At 41.3% G+C, this 25,438-nt stretch overlaps 1 protein-coding gene across 3 annotated transcripts in view; it reads left to right on the top strand.

Moving 5' to 3' along the window:
* LOC143295333 (SWI/SNF-related matrix-associated actin-dependent regulator of chromatin subfamily A member 2-like) overlaps positions 1-25,438 on the top strand; it is a 54,539-nt gene that overhangs the window by 11,969 nt on the left and 17,132 nt on the right. The window contains exons 7-23 of one of the 3 annotated variants that reach the window (XM_076606972.1): positions 297-470; positions 962-1,135; positions 2,919-3,092; positions 5,565-5,588; positions 8,927-9,048; positions 9,951-10,023; positions 10,556-10,641; positions 11,884-12,016; positions 13,727-13,890; positions 14,690-14,867; positions 15,956-16,084; positions 16,485-16,598; positions 17,321-17,434; positions 18,705-18,812; positions 19,126-19,259; positions 20,879-21,021; positions 23,029-23,216. In XM_076606972.1, coding sequence (XP_076463087.1) covers positions 297-470; positions 962-1,135; positions 2,919-3,092; positions 5,565-5,588; positions 8,927-9,048; positions 9,951-10,023; positions 10,556-10,641; positions 11,884-12,016; positions 13,727-13,890; positions 14,690-14,867; positions 15,956-16,084; positions 16,485-16,598; positions 17,321-17,434; positions 18,705-18,812; positions 19,126-19,259; positions 20,879-21,021; positions 23,029-23,216 — 2,232 coding nt within the window. Of the gene's footprint in view, positions 1-296; positions 471-961; positions 1,136-2,918; positions 3,093-5,564; positions 5,589-8,926; positions 9,049-9,950; positions 10,024-10,555; positions 10,642-11,874; positions 12,017-13,726; positions 13,891-14,689; positions 14,868-15,955; positions 16,085-16,484; positions 16,599-17,320; positions 17,435-18,704; positions 18,813-19,125; positions 19,260-20,878; positions 21,022-23,028; positions 23,217-25,438 lie in introns of all 3 variants that reach the window. The other 2 variants (XM_076606971.1, XM_076606973.1) reach the window with 2 other exon arrangements.

The following is a 25,438-nucleotide window of genomic DNA, read 5'->3' as shown; positions in this document are numbered from 1 at the left end:
GACCAAGGGCAGCATCTCAAGGCCTGAGCAATGCATTGGGTTTATGCGAAGGTCAGGCATCTAATCCTTTTTATTATTTATTTATTTTTCTTTTGTTTAATTTTTTTTTTTTTATAGTATCAGATGTGGTGTACCCTATGTGGATCAGTCCACAGCTTTGACGCTTCGTTGAAACTGAAACCGTATGTAGAATGTGTACATTAATTTGGTTGATGATGCTTTTTATATTGCTGCTTTTCTACTTCAGAAATCCTGATACTCAGATCTAAGAACATTTTTCTCTTGACTGTCAACAGTTGCGTTCTGAAGTGATAGCCAGCATGCGTAAGGACACGACCCTGGAGACGGCCCTGAACACCAAAGCCTACAAGCGCAGTAAGCGTCAGTCACTGCGGGAGGCGCGCATCACAGAGAAATTGGAGAAACAGCAGAAGGTGGAGCTGGAGAGGAAGAAGCGACAGAAACATCAGGTCTGTTTAGCAGGGGTTTTTTTGTTTTGTTTTCGTCATGCTGCTCTTATTATGTAAATTCTTCTTCTTTCATGGGCTGCTTCTCTCATGTTCACTTGTATGTACATGAGTGGGCTTTTATGTGTTTTTACCTAGCCATTTAGGCAGCCATACTCTGTTTTCTGGGGGATTTTGTAAGTAATTGTAATACCCTTCCTTTTCCTTTTTATATGTCACCAAAGTTAGTATCTGTAAAACTAATTACTTTATTTTCGTTCAATTTTTTCAAAAAAATGTCGGTAATTATGATATATATATATATATATTTTTTTTTTTTTTTTTTTTTTTTTTTTTTTTCCCCATTTCAGTGTATCTTGAAATCTGTTCCCTGTATCATAGTGACTAGAATTTGAAATGATTGTGCTGTGAAATGAATTAGAATGAACCTGTTGCTCAGTGATAGATCTCATCAACTTTGTGATCTGTTCAGAATAGATAGGTTTGTGTTTCAGGAATATCTGAACAGTGTGCTGCAACATGCTAAGGAGTTCAAGGAGTTCCATCGCAACATCCAGGGCAAGATTGGCAAGCTGAACAAAGCCATGATGATGCACCACGCCAACACTGAGCGTGAACAGAAGAAGGAACAAGAGCGTATTGAGAAAGAGCGTATGCGTCGCTTGATGGTCAGTCAGAGTTGGATTTTTGTTATGGCTTGTGTGTGTGTGTGTGTGTGTGTGTGTGTGTTACTTTTAGTGTGCTTGTATATATGTGAGAGTGTGTGTGTGCATGCATGTGCATGTATATGTTTGTATGCATGTGTATGTGACTCAGCATATTTGTGTTTGGTGCATGCGAGAGAATGAATAATGATAATAATGATAGTATTTATTTATATAGCGCTGAATCTTATGCAGCGACAAATCTAAGTGCTTTCACACCAGTCATTCACACGCAAGCATAACTCTAAAACTGAAGAAAACTGAAGACAAGGAAGAGGTATGGGAGGGAGGCTATCTTGTGAAGAGGTGGGTTTTAAGGCCAGACTTGAAAGAGCTGAGTGCAGAGACCTGATGAAGTGAAAGAGGAAGTTCATTCCAAATACAAGGTCCAGAGACAAGAGAAAGAACGGCGTCCAACAGTGGAGTGTTTGAATCTGGGTATGCATAAACAGAGTGGATCCGAAGCCAATTGTAGAGAGTGAGATGGAGTGTAGAGGTGAAGGCAGCCACAAAGATAGGAAGGGGCAGATTTGTGAATACATTTATAACATAGAGTGCTTATCTTATACTTTATTCTGTGTGAGACAGGGAGCCAATGGAGATGTTGCAAAATAGGAGTGATGTGCTCAGATCTTTTCTTTCTGAGGACAAGTCGTGCAGCAGAGTTTTGTATGCGCTGAAGGGACTGAATGGATGAAGCAGGCAAACCAGACAATAGGGAGTTACAGTAGTCAAGGCGAGAGTGAACGAGAGAAACAACAAGTCTAGATGTTCTGTTGGTGGACAGATATTTCCAAATGGAACTGATGTTGCAAATAGGAGTGATGTGCTCAGATCTTTTCTTTCTGAGGACAAGTCGTGCAGCAGAGTTTTGTATGCGCTGAAGGGACTGAATGGATGAAGCAGGCAAACCAGACAATAGGGAGTTAAAGTAGTCAAGGCGAGAGAGAATGAGAGAAACGACAAGTCTAGATTTTGCGTCGGTGGACAGATATTTCCGAATGGAGCTGATGCATCGCAGTTGACAGTAGCAGGATTGACATGTATGACTGATAAATTTTTGCATGGACAGTGTGTTGTCAAGGACAATGCTGAGGTTCCTGACTGAGCCGGAAAGAGGGATGGATGTACTGCGAAGTTTGATTGCGAATAGAGAGGGTTTGGCATTTTTTTTGTAACCAGTAGTCTTGAATTTACTTCACCGTCTGAAGTTTATACCATACAGTGATTGATAAAATGCTGAGTTGCTGTGTACCCATATTTTCTCTGGATCAAGAAAGGTCCTTACTGTCCCTAGATAGAGTGATCTGTTTCTGGCTTGGATAGTTCACTTTTCATGATGACATGACTTATGCTCCTCTGGGTGAACTACAGCATAATTTGGATAAGGATGACATTTGCAGTTTCTTTGGCCAGATAATGCAACCTGTTAGTATCTTTGATGGTAAACTGTCATGGTCTGAGGAGAGAGTAAATAGATGTTGGAAAGAAGGATTATATATTATTTAAAACCATTCTTCATCTGCTGTATCACCTAGTGAGAGTTAAACACCCAAAGAACTTTGAGATACTGCTTTTTTATTTTATTCCATTTTTTAATTACTATTATTATTTTTTTTTTTTTTTACACATTTGATACACTTAGTATGTGAAACTTGCTTGTTTTATTTCATTTATTTCGTTAGTTTTTAAATTGCTTGTTTGATTTTTTGTTTGTTTTTGAAACAATTGTGATTCTGATTTCCAGGCAGAAGATGAAGAGGGCTACCGTCGTCTGATTGATCAAAAGAAGGATCGTCGCCTGGCCTACCTCCTGACCCAGACAGATGAATATGTGTCCAACCTGATGAACCTGGTCAAGCAGCACAAGGAGGAGGTGAAGAAGAAGAACCAGGCTGCCAAAAGGAGAAAGAGGAAGAGGGTGAGTTTTGTTTGTGGTCAGTGTTTGTTGTCAAGAAGATTTAGTCAGCTTCCAGGAAAGCATGAATAAGATCGTTGATTGAGGTTTTATGGTCGAAGAACCAAGCAGCAGTTTGAAATTAAACAGCAAGCAAATTAATTTGGTTATTTTAGCATCTGAATTTAGGGAGGAAGAAAAAATGATAGTGGTGTTAACTTGGAAAGCTAAACATTCCCTCATTTTCCATTAGCTCTTTTTGAATAAATTGTGGCCTGTGTTAATAAAAAGAAGTAAAACTGATCTTGCAGCACATTCATGGCATTGCTCGGCCAGTGTGTGATCTGTTTGAGAAAATGTGGTTGATGTGGAATTAAGGCTCCTTCTTCAGGCTGGTTGAGCCTTTCACTTTTCTGTGTCTTTCTTGACGGTTCTACAGCCACCAAGAGACTGGTTGAATAGCAGGGTTTTGCTTTGTCTCTTGGCTTTTCTGCTTGTTGCTGTCTTTACTTCTTTGCTCATACACTTCTCCCAACTCATCGCTACATTTTCTTATTTCCATCCTCCTCCCAGAAGTTTAGAAAGACATGTTGCATCGTTTGGCTTCAAAATTTGTCATTCTGTATTTCTGGCTTTGCCCCAGTTTTTACCTTTGGATGTTCAGGGAGTAAATATCTTAATCTTCTACACGTATCAGTATACTTCAGTGGAAACAATTGTAAAGGAGAAGATTAAGTGAAGGGAAGGTGCTGACTTAAATCCAATATCATGTGGTTTGAAATGAATGTTTGTTTACTAATTTGGTGAAAAATGAAATGCTGAACTATTAGGACTGACATTGTAATACGTGTGTAATGTTGGACTTAACAATTCATGTGTAGCACTGGACTTTTAGACCATTTGTCACAAAGACTGGACTTTTGTTTTTGGTTGTATCCATTGCTTGTTTTTCCATGCATTTTGTATGGTTACATAAAGAGGTGTTCACCAGGATTGAAATGCCCTCATTAGTGGACACTAAACCATTTGTCAGGATTGAAATGGTCTCAGTGGGAACAAAACCATTCAGCAGGATTGAAATATCCTCACTGGTGGGCACAGAACCATTCTGCAGGATTGAAAAGTCCTTAATACTAATATTATTGGGCACAAAGCCATTCAACAGGATTGAAATTTCCTGATAAGTGGGCACAAAACCATTCACTATGATTGAAATGTCCTCATTAGTGGGCACAAAACCATACATCAGGATTGAGAATTCCTCATCGATCAGGATTGAAAAGTCCTCAGTGGCCACAAAAAAATGTTCAACAGGATTGAAATGTCCTCATTGGTGGGCACAGAACCATTCAACAGGATTGAAATGTCCTCATTGGTGGGCACAGAACCATTTAACAGGATTGAAGTCTTCATGGGTGGGCACACAACTAATAAGTATTTGTATTTCTGCCTCAAAATCATACAAGAAAAAGTTGTGGTTTTCCTGTGATTGCTGTTAAACTCCTTTGCACCTTTCTTAGTTACCATTGATCACAGGATTCTGGGAGTAATTTGGTTTTCAATTGGAGTTCATCTGCATTTTTGAGAGATGGAAATGCTTTCATGTTGAGCTCTGATTGATTGTACCACCAAACTTCAGCTTTTAGCATTTATGGGCCTCTTTTATTTGCTGTGGAACTACTTGAGGAAATGTTCATTTGAAAAAATGCTTTATTATGACATGAAAGGATGAAAATCAACATATTTGGGATTTTCACTTATGTGCCAACTGATTTTGAATGCGTTGGATAACAGCAGAGTGTGGTTTTTTGTTTCCATGAAGTTATGTGAATATGTGAAACAGAAGTCAGTGATGGTGAAACAGAGGACTGTTGAACTTGGCATTGAAGAAACAGTTTAGAAAGAGTAAATGGTCAGAGTATTTTGTTTTAGTGTGATGACCTTGAAGTTTTTTTATGCGTATGGCTCGAAAAATAAACAGTCAGCAAAAAGACATTGGGAAAGAAGTGTTCTTTAGCCAGAAACTGAATGATGACAGCCAGCAACAATAGAAAACAACAACAAACATAGTAGAAAAATGAGGACAGCAGCAGTGAATGATAGCAACAATGGAAAGTTGCAAGGAAAATTAAGGCTAAAAAATCAGGATATCCAGGTATCATTAGAACTTTATAAAGATGATAAAAAAAACCCACATCCATGAAACGCTTGTGTTCAGGCAGGCTGTTGGTGTTGAAAGGTGAAGACGACAGGGGTGGGAGTACATCCATGTTATTTATAATTGTTTCGGTATTAACAAGTTTACAGTATGACAAAAATCTGACATTCCCACCCATGAGACTATAATGTATGTGGCCCCCTGAGTGAGCCTGGTGAATCATCTCTGTCAGACCAGCAACTTATCACCTGTATCTCATCCCTGCTTGATGTCATCCCTTCACAACATGGCACTGCCCCGCACACTGTTCATGCTCATTCTGTCTTTCTTCCTCACAGGAAGCAGAAGGAGAAAGAGATAAAGTAAGTGACACCCACATACTCCCTCTGGGCTGCTTGCTCAAGATGTGGTTGGCTTGCTGATTTTGCTGTCTCTGACATTTCTGAGTTTGTCAGTTTAAAGACAGTCCCTGTGTTGTACTTGAATGTCATGCTCTGACATTTCTGAGTTTGTCAGTTAAATACAGTTCCTGTGTTGTATTTGAATGTCATGCTTTCCGTGCATAAGCTTCTTCAAGCATGAGCTGCTCATAATCAAGTCACTTTAAGCTTTGTAGATTTTAAAGGAAGGAGAAATTGGCTGGGAAAGATTAGATCATGTCACAAAATGGACTGGTTAAAGAACAACAACTCATTTTTATATGCTATGAGCAAAGGACTGGGAGCAATTCTATAGCGATTACATTTTTGTATACACACACACACACACACACACACACACACACGTTAATGCACACACACACGTTAATGCACACACACATTAATGCACACCTGTAAACAACTCATGATCATGGCAGTCATGAAATTTGGGGCTGTGTTCAGATTATAGCCAGCAGTGCTCCAGTGTTTAAAACAAAAGTGTATGAGCATGGATTTTCTTCTCTTCTGTTATTGGTTTTTTTGTTTGTTTGCTTGATTTGCTTCATTTTTGTACAGACTTTTTAGAATGAAAAAAAGTATTTGCTTTTCCAGCCAAAGAAACAAAAAATAAACAGAAAAGTCTGAGGTCATTTAAAGGCTTCAGCTTCTGAGAAATAATGTTGCAGCCAGGCAGCCCACGTGACAGGGTTTAGCTTTGTTGGAGTCAGTCATTGATTGGTCAGTGTACAAATTTGAAATGACCTATCAAAAAGGCAGCAAGTCAGTCATTTTGATTTTCAGTTTATTGGAAAGTCATTTTGTGTCATTTTCTGGACGATGTTGAACTGATGTAAACTTGGCCAAAATTCACGGCAACTTAGTGAAAAGACATTTCCTGTTTGGCTTCATCCTGGCCAGAAGGCCTTAACCATTGCTGTTGATCCTGTGCAGATTATGTTTTGGGGAAAATAATCAAAGTGATCAACACACAAAGGGGGTTGACGAAGGCACTGTATTGGCAGTGGACTTGTACAGTAACTCTACGTATGTCTGAGAGATATCTGTAAATGTGAAGATTTTGATGGCCACAATGAAGAGGAATCTTTTTGCCCTTAATCAACACAGACTGAACAGTGACATTGTAGAGCTGTTTGCCCCCAAATCAACACAGACTGAACAGTGACATGGTAGATTTGCTGTCTTTCAGCTATACTGCCTTGCTTCTGTTTCTGCTTTTTCCTGTTATGTTAGTTTGTAACATAGTGTAGAAGATTATGATCCAGAGCACTCAGCATACAACCAGTGCTTCAGCATTACAGAATAAAGTCAAGTTGTGAATGCCTTGAATTTTCTGTTCTTCTTATAATCTTAGGTGGTCTTTCCACTGCAAACAGTGGCACACATGCACACAATATCTGTTTGGTATGCATGCAGTGACACAGTGATTTGCAGTTGCACACACATAAACACACACTCAGCACACACACAGACAGCTAAACCATTTCATATGTCATGGAGTGTGGTGACCAAACTAAGCATAACTTTACAAGTATGTGTGGAGTGTTTGAGTATTTGGGATGTTGGGTGGCTGTTTGGAGGTGCGGGGGGAGAGGTATTTGGGTTTCCATTAATAATAGAAAACAACAACACATTGATTCTATGGTAAACAGGTCAAATGACACACAGTGTGCTGAGCTAAATTTAAGCCCAGCATACACATCTGTTTACATATATTTTTCCATAAAATAATGGCAGCTGTGAGGACATAACAAGATGTTTTACTGATTAACACATTTCAATGTTTTATTATGGAATGCCCGAAATTTGTAGATCTTTGAAATCAGTCCATCCCAAAGAAATGATTTAACCCTGAAATCAGTGCTTGATTTTAACATTTTGTTGAAAATAGGGAGAAGAGTGCACTTGAATATGTGGAGTGCACTTGAATATGTGGAGATGGATCAGAATGGGAAAAGTTGAATCTACAAGATGATACAAGTGTTTTTTTGTTTTTGTTGCCACTTGTTTTCAGTGCTGTTTATGTTTAATTTCTATGTTAAACTATTGATGCTGTTACTGAATATTGTTTATGCCCCTAAAGTCATCAAAGGATAATTTTGGTATAAACTGTTGTTGTGTTGATGCTGTTACTGAATATCGTTTATGTCCCCAAAAGCATCAGAGAGTAATTTTGGTGTAAAATATTGATGCTGGTTACTCGAGAGTCCCCCATGCCCCCGTAACGTTCGGTCTATAAGCTGCGACTTTTTAACCCAGCTTCAACCTCTGCGGCTTATTTGAGGATTTTAACGATCCCGGGAGTGTCACGTTCTCGTCTATTCTTAGCTGCCCTTCAACTCACCAAAATCAAGATTTCTGTCCATGAATTTTTGGATGAGCTTCAGGATAGTGTGCAAACTTTTCACGTTTTATAAATCAAATCCCCACACATTAAAGCCTTCAGATCAGCATTCAGTTCCACTATGCTCAAGCGTGCACTCTCATCATGCCGAAAACGCGACGTAATGCCTATGATGCAGCCTTCAAATTGAAGACGATCGACCTAGCAGACGACAGTGCAAGCGGCAAACCAGCAGCGACCTCCACTTTGTGTTCATATTCATGAAGTGAAAGCGAGGCTGAAGTCAGTGACAAGATAGCGGAGGAAGCTGTGCTGGTTCTCTTCAACTCGGACACTGAAGACGAAGATTTCAGTGGATTCAGTGAGCAGGATGACGTTGAATAAATGTGACTATCCCTAAATTATGGATCTTATTTTCGTTGTGTTTATTTATTATTTTTTTGTGGCACTAGCAGTATTTTCGCTTGATTTTCTTTGTGTTGTTCCCGCTTGTGTTTATTTCATAACCTACAGTATTGACAGCTTTTCTGTAGTATCAGTATGTGTTCCAGTACCGGAAATAAGTGCGGCTTATAAGCCAGTGCGGTTTATATATGTATGAAGTTCAATTTTTTCCAAAATTTAGTGGGTGCAGCTTATATACCAGTGCGCTCAATAGACCAAACTTTTTTTTAATTTAAAATATTGATACTGGTTACTCAGAATCCCCCATGCCACAAAAGGCATCAAAGGATAATTTTGGTTTAAAATATTGATGCTTTTTACTCCGTGTCCCCCCCATGCCACAAAAGATGTCAAACAGTGAAATGTTGATATTTTACCATTGACACTGTGGTGACATGACTGGGAAGAGAGTGAATTGACATGCTGACATGACAGGGAAGAGAAGAAACATCTGACTGTGGGTATGTGTGTGCAGGACGAGGGCAGCAACGGGGAGATGCGGGTGAAGGTGGTGAACATGGAGACGGGGCAGGTGTTGGAGGGGGAGGAGGCTCCCCTGGCCAGTCAGCTGGAGGCCTGGCTGGAGATGAATGCCATGTGAGTTAATGCTGCTCTGTCTGCTGGGCTGGCTGCACTCTGTGGGGATGTGTGTGCATGGGGATGTGTGTTCATTGGTGAGCGTATGTTGTTGGTTGTATGTGTGAGTGTCTGTGTTCTGTGAGTTCACTGCTGCTTTGTTTGCTGGGTTGGCCGCACTCTGTGGGCGTGTGTGTGCATGGGTGTGTGTGCATAGGTGAACGTGTGTGTGTGTTGGTGAGCGTGTATGGTGAGCTGTATGTGTGTATGTCTGTTCTGTGAGTTCACTGCTGCTCTGTCTGCTGGGCTGGCCACACTTTATGGGCGTGTGTGTGCACGGGAGGGTAGGGGGTGGGGGTGGGGGGGGTTGTACATTGGCGAGTGTGTGTGTGTGTGTTGGTGAGCTTGTGTGGTTGGCTGTGTGAGTGAGTGTATGCATTCTGTGAGTTCTCTGCTGCTCTGCCCACTGGGCTGGCCTCACTCTGTGGGCATGTGCGCATGGGTGTGTGTGTGTGTGTTGTTGAATGGATGTGGTTGGCAGTATGTGTGAGTGTTCTGTGAGTTTGCTGCTTCTCTGTCAGCTTGGCTGGCTTCACTCTGGGCGTATGGATAGGTGTATGTGTGTGTCAGTGAGCATGTGGTTGGCTGTATGTGTAAATATTCTAAGTTTTTACTGTCAGAGGTATATCTCTGTACATGTTTCTTGTACCAAACTTGCAATGTGTTTAATGCTGCCTTGTGTTGGGAAAACTGGTAATACTAATTTAGAAATTCTGTCAATGTTTTAATCATACACTGAAGACTGATTCCTCATTTTTGCCTTCCCTCCCTCACTGCTTTTCCATCTTTCCTTGGGTCCCTTTAACTGCTGTTGTTTTCTAAGGTTTTCACCATATGTTTAAATCATTTTCTTCATTGTGCAGGTGGCAGATTGCACCAAAGGAAGACGAAGAAGAGGAGGAGGAGGAGGAGGAAGGCGAGGAGGGTAGTGAGGAGGTAATTTTGAGTGCTTTCATTTTTCGATCAGATTTTTTATCTGTAATCTTTTCCGTTTTAAGCCTGTCTATTTTTTTTATTTTTTTTATTTTTATTTTTTTACTTTAATACAGATTTATAATTTGCAGATCACACGTATATGTCATTGTTTAACAGATAAACATGGATGTGTGGACACATTTTTACATGTAGTGATGTACACTAAAATGCATGTGTGCATACACTCCCACTCACTACTTACAGTATCTACACTTTATATGTTTACACACATGTACACACACTAAAGTTCAAACCATAAATGGTGCTTATGTAATCTTGATAGTTTTATTCTAAAGACTGGGTTGGAACAACAAAAAAAACAAAAACAACCAAACTTATTCTAATTTTTTTAAATAGGTGAAATATAATGCTCAGTCTGATAACAGATGCATCAGTGTGTTCATGAAGACAGTAAAAATCTCCATCACTCTTGGTATTTTCTGCAGATGCTTGAAGCAGAATAATGTTTGTGTGGATGTTGTGTGGCCTGCAGGAGGAAGAGGATGAGTCGTCTCGGCAGGCAGGGCCCAGCACAGAAAACATGGACACCAACGACGGGGAGAATGAGGATTCTGTACTGTAAGTATCAAACAGAACAACACCCACCAAACCCAGAGTATCTGTGGGAATGCTGGGCTGTCCTGAAATACTGACATGGGGATGGAAAAATAAGTGCTGTATGCATGTTGGCACCTCTTTTTTTTTTCCTTTTTTTTTTTGCCCTGTTTTTATCGAGATGAATTACTGTTTTATATTGAAAAACTGGAAAGAATTCCAAAGGGAGGAAAAAAGTAGCTGTAAGATGGATAGGAGGAAGTGGAGGATATAATCATTTTATGATTGTGAGATTGGTAATTTCATATGTTTAATTTTCTTTGAATATTGACCAATTTTGTAATTGCTTTTGGATTTTATATATGGTCACACTCAGCTCATAGAGAAATGGACATGTTGATACATTTATTTAAAAATTAAAAATAAGAGAATAAAGTGCCTTGATATATGTTTGGTTTGTTTATTTTTAAGCCAATCCATGTACTGTGTGAGATGGTTTATTTGTATTTGTTGTATTTGTATTTCATTTTATCACAACAGATTTCTCTGTGTGAAATTCGGCTGCTCTCCTTGGGGAGAGCGCATTGCTACACTGCAGTGCCACCCATTTTTTTCTATTTTTTCCAGCGTGCAGTTTTATTTGTTTTTCCTATCGAAGTGGATTTTTCTACAGAATTTTGCCAGGAACAACCCTTTTGTTACCGTGGATTTTTTTTACGTGCGCTAAGTGTATGCTGCACATGGGTCCTCGGTTTATCGTCTCATCTGAATCACTATAGTAGCTACCTAAAACTGTAAATGACAACTGTTTGATGTGTGTATGAGTGATTAAACATCAGTACTTTTGACTAAACTCTGATAGAAATGCTAGATTGTTACAGTAGGTATTTGATACTCTAAACAATAATCATTTGATGTGTGTATGAGTGGTAAAGTGTTCATACTGTTGATTAAACTGACAGATTTGCCAGGGTGTTAAAATATGTAATTAAAAATCTGTAAACGACAAACATTTGACGTGTGTATGAGTGATGAAGTGTTGATACTGTTGACTAAATTGAGACAGTCATTTAACATGTGTATGAGTGATGAAGTGTTGGTACTGTTGACTAAACTGAGGTGGTCAGTTGACTTGACATGTGTATGAGTGATGAAGTATTTTCACTGTTGACTAAACTCTGACAGAACTGTAAAAGACAGTCAATTGACGTGTGTATGAGTGATGAAGTGTTGGTACTGTTGACTAAACTCTGACAGAACTGCCAGGGTGGAAGACGATGACGAGTACCATGGGTCATCCTCTGGGTCCCACAACTACTACAGCCTGGCCCACACTGTGGCAGAGACCGTCACCGAGCAGGCTTCCATCATGGTCAACGGAAAGCTCAAGGAATATCAGGTCTGTTCAGGCTTTAACTCTTTTTTTCCCCCTGCACATTTGAGATGCTGTGGAGGACTTTACAGTGACACAGTGGATCTGCTGCATTACTGGGATTTTTGGGGGTATTATATGGACTTCCATATTGGCATTTTGACGATTAAATATTATTGAAATAGATTTTTTCCCATTATGTTCCAGCGTTTCAGTATGAACTAATGTATTTCGGTTAAGCAGCTTTGGGCTAATGCCTATGGCTGCTTCTTTCTTTCTTTCTTTTGCGTTCGACAGCTACGCAGTCAGGGTTGAAGTCCAAGGGATGCCACAAACTCAGATGTCCGGTGAAGATCGGCTGCCGTCCCCTAGAGCTTAGTGTTGAGGTCAGCACCCCCAGGCCAGGACTGCTGCCGCATCTTCTCATATAGGGGGCAGTCTTGGAGAATATGGAATGGGGTCCGGTCAGCCTGGCCGCAATCACATAGGGATGTGGCTGCCACTCCAATCCTCTTCAGGTGTGCTTGGAGGCCGCAGTGTCCTGTGCGAAGGTGGTAGATGGTAGTCTGGTGTCTCCTCTCCAGTGTCCTGATGGGATCCTGGTGTGCCTGGTAGCCTCTGTTCAGGGTGACCCAGCCTCTTCGGAATCTGCTGCGGAGGAGAGTTTTTGCATTCCAGTGGACGATACGAAGTGCTGCTTGCCCATGTGCTCCAGTCTGTTCTCCCCAAAGAGTCTGGGAAGCATCGCGTCCGTGGTTGGTAGTAGTGGATGGGCCCCTTTGAGGCTGAGGGCCCGGTACCATCTCCCCCCAGCCATGGTCCAGGAAGATGACACCACATCGGTCTAACGTTGTCTGCGTAGCCATGTGTCGTAGAGTGCGTGCACAGCTGGTTTTGACTAGATCACGCCCCTTAGAGAGGCCACTGTGGCGCCGTCTTCGGTGATCTGTTCTGGTAACGGTTTACAGTTGGCCGGGTTTTCTTTGGGAGTTTTCCTTCTCTTGGAAGGACTGCCTGCTGAGGCTAACGGACTCCATCTGCCTGGATTTTTCCCCAGGGTTGATTCCCGAAGCCTTTCCTATGAGTGGGTATGCCCGCAAGGCAGCGGAGGTTTGAAATCGAGTTTTCCTTCTCTTAGATGAGCTGTCTTCCAAGACTGATGAGCCCCATCTACCCCTATGGCTGCTGATTTTCAGTACAACAAAAATAATAAAAGATCAGGCGCTCCTACCCATATAAGTGTCTTTCAGCTGTACTGTCTTGCTTCTGTTTATGCTCTTTAACTTATTATTCATTGTTTCTGTGAAAGTTTACGACCCAGAGCAATCAGCATACAGTCAGTGCTTCAACATTACAGGATAGAGTATGGAAATAGAAAAGTAAAATGATGAAAAAGATGTTAAGGAAAAAAGGTGTGGTGGGAAGGGAAGCAGTTTGCAGAAGTTTCATCAAGGAGTCATTCTGTAGTGGAGTCTGGCATTTTCAGCCAAGTCGCTCCATCCCAAACCTCACTCCCTACACCCCCCTTCCGTCGTCACCAGCCACCACCCATTCAATCCAGGCATTTGTGAACAGTGAAATATGTACCACCTCTGTATAGATAAGAACAACTTGGATTCAGAAAGTGATGTGAGCTGTAAAGATGGTGATGGGTGTGCAGTGATTGTACATGAGATTAGATTTGTGACATTGAACATGTTGAACTGATTGTTTTGTGTGTGCGACTGATGGACACAGGTGAAGGGTCTGGAGTGGATGGTGTCTCTGTTCAACAACAACCTGAATGGCATCCTGGCTGATGAGATGGGGCTGGGCAAGACCATCCAGACCATCGCTCTCATCACCTACCTGATGGAGAAGAAACGTGTCAACGGACCCTACCTCATCATTGTGCCCCTCTCGTGAGTTGATTGTGGCTGTCTTGTTAGTATATAGTGTCAATGGACCCTACCTCATCATTGTGCCTCGTGAGTTGATTGTGGCTGTCTTGTTAGTATGTAGTGTCAACAGACCCTACCTCATCAATGTGCCCCTCTTGTGAGTTGATTGTGGCTGTCTTGTTAATATGTAGTGTCAACGGACCCTACTTCATCATTGTGCTTCTCTCGTGAGTTGGATTCTGGCTGTCTTGTTAGTATGTAGTGTCAACGTACCGTACCTTACCATTGTGCCCCTCTCGTGAGTTGGACTGTGGCTTTCTTGTTAGTATGCAGTGTCAGTTGCTTGTTGTGTGTGGAATGTTTTGTTGCTTGTTGCGGGGTTTTCTTTATGTTTTTATTTGCTTTTTTTTTTTTATATTGGATAATTCTTCTGTTCACAAATAAACATTTTAAGATATTTTAAAATATACTTTTCATCATAAAGTGAGTGTGTTTGTGTAGAAAGATATATGTCTTCATTATGAGTACAAAGTTTTACTGTCTTTGTATTTTTTATTGTATTTTATTATTTGCATCCATATCTTTCATGTGGGGATGCTGGGTTTTGTCTCAGTCATTTATAGTATCCCCATCTTCTTGGAATTCTGTTACAGGAATTTCCATTTTTCTGTCTGTCTGTTCCTGGCTTTTCCTTTTCTTTCTGTCATCTATTCCTTTCATTTTTTCTGGTCCATTCACCTACATTTTCCCTGGTTTACATGTGATCTTGACTTTAGTGGATATGTTGATAACGGAGAGAATGGTGTGTGTGACAACACAGGACGCTGTCCAACTGGATGCTGGAGTTTGACAAGTGGGCACCGTCGGTGGTGAAGATCCCGTACAAAGGGTCTCCGGCCGTGCGACGTGGAGTGGCTCCACAGCTGAAGACCTCTCGCTTCAATGTCCTTCTCACCACCTATGAGTACATTATCAAGGACAAGGCTGTGCTGTCCAAGGTAGGAAACCACTCACAGGGGTGATGACAATCATGGATGTGGTTTTATTTACACATGTTAACTGTGGCTCACAAGTGCAGTAAGTGAAGGTAACAGCTGTTAGTCCAAGGTATGAAATCACTCGCGGGGTGTGATGAAAATCAGTATGGATGTGGTTTTATTTATGCATGATCACTGTGGCTTGTGAGTGCAGTAAGTAAAGGTAACAGCAATTTGAGTCAAAATCACGCAGAGGGGGTAATATGAATCATGATGGATGTGGTTTTCATCATGCATAAGGACTGACTCACAAGTGCAGCATGTAAAGGTGACGCTCGAGATACCTAGTCTTGCACACAAAACAGGCTGCTGTAGGCATAACTTAAAGCTAGCAGATGAGAAAAAAAAAACCCACAAAACTTTCCTTATTATGAGAATGCTCTGTCCGTATCTCTTCTTTGGTGGCTGTTTCCCCTGCCTGCCCCCTCCCCAATTTTTGGTGTGGGTTTTTTTTTTTTCACAGCTAATTTGGCTTCACATTTCGACAAGTTTGGTTGTTGGGACTGGTTGAGAGAGGTTTTATTTTCTACCCTCTGTGCTGGGCTGTCTGAGGAGAGGAAGTCAGTTCTCTGGTCACCGTTCTTCCCATCCTCTTGCTTCTAGAGATCTGCCTTGAGCTGACTAGAACTTAATGCAAGGCAGAATAGCCAATAGTTTGTGCTTGTTGCACATGTTAGTTACAGTGAGCGTATTATTATAAATTTCATTTTATGGAGACAGATTTCCTTTTTGGTAGTCAACAGTTTTTGTTCCATGTCTGTCAGTTTTGATCTGTGTTCTGCCTGTCACACTGTGTGATGCTTAGTATGATATTATTTCCACATATTTTGTTAACTGTTGGTTTTGGCCGCATAAGATTGATATGTTTGGAAGACTGAACATTTTGACTTTTGGTGGCTTTGTGTACGTGACATTACTTTGTTGCCAATATGCTGATAGTTTTTTTGGGTTGTTTTTTTTTGTGAATAAGTTTTGATTAAAATATGAAGGTAGTAGAATGATGTTCATGTCAAACTGAATGTTGCTTTTTATTACTTTTTTTTTTTTAGATCCGTTGGAAATATATGATCATTGATGAAGGTCATCGCATGAAGAACCACCACTGTAAGCTGACACAGATCCTCAACACGTACTACACAGCACCCAACCGTCTCCTGCTGACTGGTACACCTCTACAGGTGAGATACACCTTTCTACAGGTGGACTTTGCCCCTTCTGTGTGACTGGTGCAGTCAGTGAACATTTGATGAACATGCATTAACATTACGTTGACCTTCAGACATTTTATGTAGGATTATCCAGCAGATTTCATTATATTGAACAGGAACAAAAATTAGTATTTGTGGATATTGGACAAAGATGTATAAACTGTAATGGAAATTAAAAGCTAGATAATAGACAGACATGTACATGTGTAGTCTAATAAGATTTCCCTGCCCTGAATTTTTCCACGTGTGAGAGAGTTTATGAATTATTGGTGATAACTTTTTTTCATTTGCTTTCCAAATTATTTTGGATATTTTTTGCATGCTTATGTTGGTGCAGAATGAATTGGCATATGTTTTCATGTGTGTACAGAATAAGCTGCCAGAGCTGTGGGCTCTCTTGAACTTCTTGCTGCCTTCTATCTTCAAGTCCTGTGCAACCTTTGAACAGTGGTTCAACGCGCCCTTTGCAATGACTGGAGAAAAGGTTTCCACTTTGGCTGTGTATTGTGACTTACTAAAGTGATGATATCAAACTGCAGTGTTTGGAAGCATAGGGTATATTAGATACAGTTATTAAGTCATCTGCTTTGGCTCATTTAAATGGACATGAGAACAAAAATGTACAGAGTTTTAACTGTTGAAGTGTGTAATTGAAATGATTATCAAATGTCAGTAGCAAGTCTGTTCAGACTTATGACACTTTAAAAAAAAAGAAGAAAGTATTGAAGTATATTGTGGTTGCTTCAGCAGCATTGTGGGATTCCTTGTTGAATAGTAGTATGAACTTACAAATCTAGAATGCCTGTAGTTCTCTTGTCTTTATTAAGTATTATTGAAAAAAGAAAAAAAAAAAAGTTTCTCTGTTCTGTTTTGGGGTTATAGGTCTTCTAATAATATTCATAAATACAACAGCAGGAGTGAGGAACAATGGAGATAATAACTCTGGCCATATTTGTGAACAAATAACATGGCACTTATTTTGAACTTCTGTGTTTTCTATTTTCCTTGGGTGTTGGTCTCACTGTGATGATGGTAAATACGACGATACATAGGAAACCTGAAATAACTGAAGTTTTTGCTTTTTTTCCCAGGATGTTGGTCTCACTGTGAAGATAATAAAAAGTGTAAGCAACAATTCATGTATAGAAGATGTGTAGAGAAGTGTGCTACAGTCCTTAAAACACCCCCCACACCTGATGCGTGCAGGTGGAGTTGAACCAGGAAGAAACTTTGCTGATCATCCGACGTCTGCACAAAGTGCTGCGCCCCTTCCTGCTGCGACGTCTGAAGAAAGAGGTGGAGTCTCAGCTGCCTGACAAGGTGAGAAGTGGTGACGCTGTGATGTGGGTTAACTGTCATTATGACGTGGGTTAACAGCGACTTTGTGGTGTCATTGTCATGTGGGTTAATGGTGACTTTGTGGTATGGGTTAATGGTGAGATTGTGTTAGATTAACAGTGTCATTGTGACATGGGTTCGTGGTGAGATTATGTTAACGGTGTCATTGTGGTGACATTGTGACATGGGTTAACGGTGACATTGTGACAAGGGTTAATGATGACATTGTGGCGTGGGTTGATGGTGAAATTTTTATGTGGGATAGTTTTGACATTGCGATGTGGGTTAATGGTGAGTGTGTTGGGTTAACATCGACATTGTGACGTGGATTAACGATGACAGTGTGACGTGGGTTAACAGTGACATTATGGGTTTACAGTGACATTGTTACATGGGTTAAAGGTGACATTGTGACCATTAACAGTGACATTATGACATGGGTTAATGGTGACATTGTGTCCTGGGTTATCAGTGCAAGTGCTGGGTATGGTCTTTTCACACATTTAGCAGGATATAGATGGATGAATTGAAACATTTGTCTGAGGGATTTACAAATTTAGCAAGAAATAAACAGAAGAAGAAAAAAAATTCAGTGGGATTTGTTTATTGCCATATCTTGTAAATCAACTGTGGGATTATAAGAACATACGGTCTTCTGCATTCCTGTGGTGCAGGCTTTTATTCAGGCTGATTCACAAAAATGAATCCTAAATTACTTGTATGCTTTTCCCACACAAACTTTGCATCTGTTTTCTGGGGAAGGGGTGGGGTTTGTACAGCGCTTAAAATGTAGAGAAGGTTAAGCCTAATGCAGCAGCAATGTCAGACTTGGTGAACTGCAGGTGGAAACATTTGCATACATGTGTACAGCTTATTCTACTCCAGGTGCGAGTTAACTTGTACCATGATTACTTCCCCTGTGGACCAGGTTCAAGTATTCTCGTACCAACACACTGTTCTAATTTCATACATTCTTGCTTGTTACAGTTGGCATTCTAAACTGAACCATTTACAGATTCCAGATACATGAAAACGAAGCTTTGTTTGACCGATTAAATCAACAATTCTCCATCTGTTTTTGCTGTTTTAGTGAACCAAACTTTTTTCTGCAGTGGTCTCATATTGTGTTGGTCCAGGGAGAGTTGTAACAGGCATGTAGCTGTGGGGTAGAATGAGTGTACTGGCTGCTGCAAGCAAATCGTTTGGAGTTGCTGAGCATAAGGTGAAGGCAGCGTGTTTGCTGTGTGTACAGGTGGAATATGTGATCAAATGCGACATGTCGGCCCTGCAGCGATTCATCTACAACCACATGCAGACCAAAGGGGTGCTGCTGACTGATGGCTCTGAGAAAGACAAGAAGGTCTGTGCCCTACTCACTGTGTCTTCTGATGTCCCCTCTTCCTTGTTGGGCTTTCTGCTGTTTCTTTTCTGCTTTTCTCCTTCACCTTTCTGACTGAGAATGCATGCACATGTTTACACATTCACAGAGACACACAGACACACCACACCACACCACACCACACCACACCACACCATACACACACACACACACAAACACACACTTACACACACAACATCCCCCTCCACCCACCCCAACACATACTATACCCAGCACACACGTATGGTTGTGCACTGCTCTAAATGACACCAAGTTTTTCTCTCTGTGACTGCAGGGCAAGGGCGGCACGAAGACACTGATGAACACCATCATGCAGCTCCGTAAGATCTGTAACCATCCCTTCATGTTCCAACACATTGAAGAAGCCTTTGCTGAACATGCTGGCTTGTCTGGGGGTATTGTGTCGGGGTGAGTCCTTTGCAGTCTTTAAACCCATCTGTGACTTGCGACAAACACTTCAGGACAGCTATTGATCATCCTGTCCATCACAGTCTTTTAAACCCATCTGTGACTTGCGACAAACACTTCAGGACAGCTATTGATCATCCTGTCCATTGCAGTCTTTTAAACCCATCTGTGACTTGCGACAAACACTTCAGGACAGCTATTGATCATTCTGTCCATTGCAGTCTTTTGAACCCATTTGTGACTTATGACAAACACTTCAGGACAGCTATTGATCATCATCTGGTCCTTGACATGTGTTTGTGAACTCGATATTTTATTTGGATGTGTCCTGCTTTCATAGAATGAGTGTCACATTGAATTTAACTTGAAATTATGTTGTTGTCATAAGGACACAGTATTCATGTAACTTTTTTTTTTTGTCCTGTTTTTTTTTTTCATGGGATGAGTACCACATAGAATTATACTTTTCAGTCATGTAGTCATAAAACAAAGTATTCTTGTAACTTTGTTATACTATGCAATCCTGTGTAAATTTTTACCAGAAGGAAATGTCCAAGTGCGGAAGGCAAGTGTGGATGATAATGGAGTGATGGCCTGGAGGTAACACGTCCGCCTAGGAAGCGAGAGAATCTGAACGCGCTGGTTCGAATCACGGCTCAGCTGCTGCTATTTTCTCCCCCTCCACTAGACCTTGATTGGTGGTCTGGACGCTAGTCATTTGGATGAGACGATAAACTGAAGTCCTGTGTGCAGCATGCACTTAGCACACATAAAAAGAACCGACGGCAACAAAAGGGGTTGTTCTTGGCAAAATTCTGTAGAAAAATCTGTTTTGATAGGAAAAACAAATTAAACTGCACACAGGAGAAAAAAAAAAAAAAGGGTGGCACTGTAGCGTAGCGACGTGCTTTCCCTGGGGAGAGCAGCCCGAATTTCATGCAGAGAAATCTGCTGTGATAAAAAGAAATACAAATACAAATACAAATAATGTCTGAAGCTCTTTCAGTAGACTTTTGATCATGAAAAAAAAAAAGTAGCAAATTTTGTGTACTGGATTCGTAACAAGATACTGCTCACAAATACATTTTGTTCAATTTCACAAGGCACATGCCTGTTTATAATGAAATCAGATGAAGCCAGTTGTTGCGGCAATAGCATGCAGCCTAGTGGTGGTCTTGTTCAGTCGACAACTTGACACACTGCTGTCTGCTGTCCAGGAGGAAGGTGGCAGAATGGTTAAGACAATACAGAAGGTCCGTGAGGGTGTGGGTTTGAATCCTGCTCTCGCCCTTTCTCCCAAGTTTAACTGGAAAATAAAATTGAGCGTCTAGTCGTAAGAATGAGACGATAAACTGAGGTTCTATGTGCAGCATGCACTTGGCACACTGAAAAAGAATACATGGCAATGAAAGTGTTGACCTCTGGCAAAATTCTGCAGAAAAATCCACTCTCATAGGTATACAAATATATAAGCATCCACTCAAGGCCTTGACTAAATGCGCTCGGTTATGCTGCTGGTCAGGCATCTACCTAGCAGATGTGATGTAGTGTGTATGGATTTGTTGGAATGCAGTGACGTCTCCTTGAGAAACTGAAACTGAAGGTGAAACTGTCCCCAGGCCTGAGCTGTACCGGTCGTCAGGCAAGTTTGAGCTGTTGGACCGCATCCTGCCCAAACTGCAGGCCCGCAGCCACAAGTGTCTGGTGTTCTGCCAGATGACCTCCCTCATGTCCATCATGGAGGACTACCTTCTCTACAGGGGTGGGTCACCACCACTTGGTGTTGAGAGGGGGAATGGTGGGAGGGCTTTGACAGTCACTTGTAAAGTATGGGTTAGTGTTGAGACAGGGTAGGGCGTGAAGATTTGGACCGTCCTGTGTAAAGTTTGGCTTGGTATTGAGAGGGGGAAAGGGGGGGAGGATTTTGACAGTCACCTGTAAAGTATGGCTTAGTGTTGAGACAGGGAAGGGGGAAGGATTTGGACAGTCTTGTGTAAAGTTCGGCTTGGTATTGAGATGGGGAAGGGGGGAGGATTGGGACACTCACCTATAAAATGCTGTTTAGTGTTTGTTGAAAGGGGGAAGGATTTGGACAGTCACCTGTAAATTGTCAATGTGGCAGGTTCTTGTCTGCAGGAGTAAAATGTCTGTGTGGCAGGTTCTTGTCTGCAGGAGTAAATTGTCTGTGTGGCAGGTTCTTGTCTGCAGGAGTAAATTGTCTGTGTGGCAGGTTCTTGTCTGCAGGAGTAAATTGTCTGTGTGGCAGGTTCTTGTCTGCAGGAATGTTCTGTTGTTGCATGAAGACTGAGGTGTAATATGTTGTTTATATGTGTGCTTAAATTTTTTGTAGTTTTCAGTGGAGTAATTTGATAACTACTAATGAGGTATCCTGTAATTATTCTGATAATGCAGTCTGTACTGCCTTTAATTGGGTCATCTCATCTCATCACCTTTCCATATTCATTTCATTGTTGAAGGACATGATTGAAAACTAGAATAATTTGTTCTGTCACTCACATCTTTACAAGATATTAATGTGATAATTTTGAAAGATTTAGTTATCATTGTTTTGATTTCTGCATTTATTTATTATTTCTATTTTATTTGTTTTATTTTGTTTTATTTTATTATCCCCCAAGGCCTAAGCATGTTGGGTTCTTAGCAGATGTGGTGTAGTGTTTTTGGATTTGTCTAAACACAGTGATGTGTCCTCGAGCAGCTGAACTGAACAATGATGTGTGTGTGCGTGTGTTGTTTTACAGTGCATAGATGAAGAATGATCACTGTACAGATGTGTAATTATAGGAGTGCTTCTAGATTAAAAATGACAACAAATAGGTTATATGTTACTGCAGATCTAGCCCAGTTTGTGCAAAATGAGTGTGGAGGGTAAAGGTTATACATGACCATTGATGTAGCACAGTTTGTGCAAAATGAGTGTGGAGGTTAAAGGTTATACATGACCATTGATGTAGCACAGTTTGTGCAAAATGAGTGTGGAGGTTAAAGGTTATACATGACTGTTGATGTAGCCCAGTTTGTGCAAAATGAATGTGGAGGGTAAAGGTTATACATGACCATTGATGTAGCACAGTTTGTGCAAAATGAGTGTGGAGGGTAAAGGTTATACATGACTGTTGATGTAGCCCAGTTTGTGCAAAATGAATGTGGAGGGTAAAGGTTATACATGACCATTGATGTAGCCCAGTTTGTGCAAAATGAGTGTGGAGGTTAAAGGTTATACATGACTTGATGTAGCCCAGTTTGTGCAAAATGAGTGTGGAGGGTAAAGGTTATACATGACCATTGATGTAGCACAGTTTGTGCAAAATGGGTGTGGAGGTTAAAGGTTATACATGACTGTTGATGTAGCCCAGTTTGTGCAAAATGAATGTGGAGGGTAAAGGTTATATACATGACTGTTGATGTAGCCCAGTTTGTGCAAAATGAATGTGGAGGGTAAAGGTTATACATGACTGTTGATGTAGCACAGTTTGTGCAAAATGAATGTGGAGGGTAAAGGTTATATACATGCCTGTTGATGTAGCACAGTTTGTGCAGAATGAATGTGGAGGGTAAAGGTTATACATGACTGTTGATGTAGCACAGTTTGTGCAGAATGAATGTGGAGGGTAAAGGTTATATACATGACTGTTGATGTAGCTCAGTTTGTGCAAAATAAGTGTGGAGGGTAGAGGTTATACATTACTGTAAATCTAGCACAGTTTGTGCAAAATGAGAGCCGAACCCCTCCATGTGCTGCCTGCAGGGTTCCGCTACCTACGGCTGGACGGCATGACCAAGTCTGAGGACCGTGGTCAGCTGCTGGAGATGTTCAACAAGAAGGACTCGCCCTACTTCCTGTTCCTGCTGTCCACGCGTGCTGGGGGCCTGGGCCTGAACCTGCAGGCTGCAGACACTGTCATCATCTTTGACTCTGACTGGAACCCTCATCAGGTGGGTTTGCTTCACAACACCAGTGGAGTGTTTGAGGGGACAGAATCGGCTGTGTGAACAATGTGGGATAGTGCTGCCATGCCTCTTGTCTGATGCTGTTCTTCTGCATTGTTTCATGGTTTTTGTCAGTTTTTTTTTTTTAATCACAGAATAAGAGCGAAATTTGTTTTTTTGGTCCATTGGTGAATTTTTCTGTTGTCTTTAAAAAAAATCCTCGTCTATTCTAATTATTGGGTGTGTATGCAGGCATGAGATTTTTCCGACTATAGTCGGATTTCCGACTGAAAATTGGCTCCAGAGGCCATTTTTAAGATTCGCGTAAGTCCGTTGAGAAAATGGGCGGGGGGGGGGGTTCTGACCCACAAAGGTTGCACGAACGTTGTCCGACTGATAGACAAGACAGACCCACAGCGTTTGCTAAAATACCCCATGTTTGGATAAGCGAACCAATTGAGAATAAGTGTTCCGTTGCTCCTCTGTCATCATTCAGCTTATCCGTATTCGGTCAGAATTACAAAACTCGCTCGCAGGCTTCACAACCTGCAAAGATGCCTGATTTCGTCGATTGTCTTCAGTCATTGACAAAATGAGAAAACTCACAAAGGATTAGAGGGTTTTTGCAGCAGAGATTGATAAAGGAGTGAATAATAAGTGAAACTGGGTCTGGCAAGATGAGATCGTGAAAAAAAAAAAAAACTTTACGGGTAGGCAACGTCATTCACAAAATTGACACCGTGGGCAAGGCCAAGTGTGATTGGTGTCAGATTGTTTGGGTGCAACTCATCAGTCTAGGCACGGAAATCTGTTTTCACATTTGCATTAAAAACGGAGTATCTGTTTTCTAGAAGAAAAAAGAAAGAAAAAGCCAATGGGCCGTTCTATATCGTTTACCGATGATCTGTCAAAAATGAAAACGGAATGGTCTTTCAAAAGCGTCGTTGTTGACACCTAGAGAGGCGATCCAGTGACTTGTCAGAGCACCAGAATCGAAGTCCAGAAGTTTCCTAACGCACTGTGAAAAGCGCGCACATGCACACATGCCGTCGATCACACACGCACACACACACACACACACACACACACACACACACGCGGCACAGACATGTGAGCGCGCGCGTGCACACACACACACAAACTTGCGCGCACACACAGATGCATCAGTGTGTGCGATCTCCATCCCTGTCAAGCCACAAGGGCGGTGGGTACATCTGCTTGACCCTCTGTTCATTCACACAAGCTGCCAATGTTTGCCACTGTATGCGCAAGTAACATTCAGTGTTGTGATTGAAACAGAAACTTTGTAGCAACTTATTGACGTCTGTGCCTTTTCTGACACAGCCGAGGCTTCTGTAGTACAGACAGTTCATGGCAAGAGTCAATGTATTTAGATTTGAGACCAAGTTACGTACGCACGCACGCACAGACACAGAGCTGAATTGAATGTGCGCGCGTGCGCACACACACACACACTTTGAAAAACAAAACAAAACACATGACTGCATTCACATATGCACATACTCTGTTTCTTATTTTATCTCTCTCTCCTTCACACTTGCACATGTGCACACATAATATTATGAGCACTCACACAATCACACAGAGCTTGATAATATGCACATGTGCATGCACACTCACACACACTCACTCTCTTTCAAGCACACACACACGGAGATAGAAAACACACGCACACACACACACACACACACAGAGAATTATATTTAAAGCAATGCATGTATATACACACATACAAACTTGCACTTTTTCCTCCCACCTTCCCCCCTCTCTCTCTGTCTCTTTGCCTCTCTCTCCCTCTTTGTCTCTCTCTCTTTCTTGCATATACACACAGAGTTGTATTGAAAACACACACACACACACACACACACACACACACACACACACACACACGGAGAGAGGGATCTATTGAATTTGAAAGCAGTGCATACACATGCACAAATAGAACTTGCATTCTTTCCTCTTACCATCTCCTCTCTCTTTCTATCTGCCTCCCTCTCTGTCTCTCTCGTGTTTACACACAGTTGAATTGAAACCACACATACACATGCGTGTGCACACTCACGCTCGCTTGCTGTCTCTCTCTCTCTCTCTTTCTCCCCTGAACACACACGCACGCGCACGCACGCGCGATTCCATGTTTGGGAACTCTCAGTGGATCTGCTATTTTCAGCAGAAGAGCAGTTGATTTCAGAGAAAAAAGTCACTCC

This window comes from Babylonia areolata, chromosome 20 (genome assembly GCF_041734735.1).
Source record: "Babylonia areolata isolate BAREFJ2019XMU chromosome 20, ASM4173473v1, whole genome shotgun sequence".
In the NCBI taxonomy this organism is placed as follows: Eukaryota; Metazoa; Mollusca; class Gastropoda; order Neogastropoda; family Buccinidae; genus Babylonia; species Babylonia areolata.
Note: the sequence above shows the minus strand (reverse complement) of the source record. Positions and strands in the feature narration are given on the sequence as shown.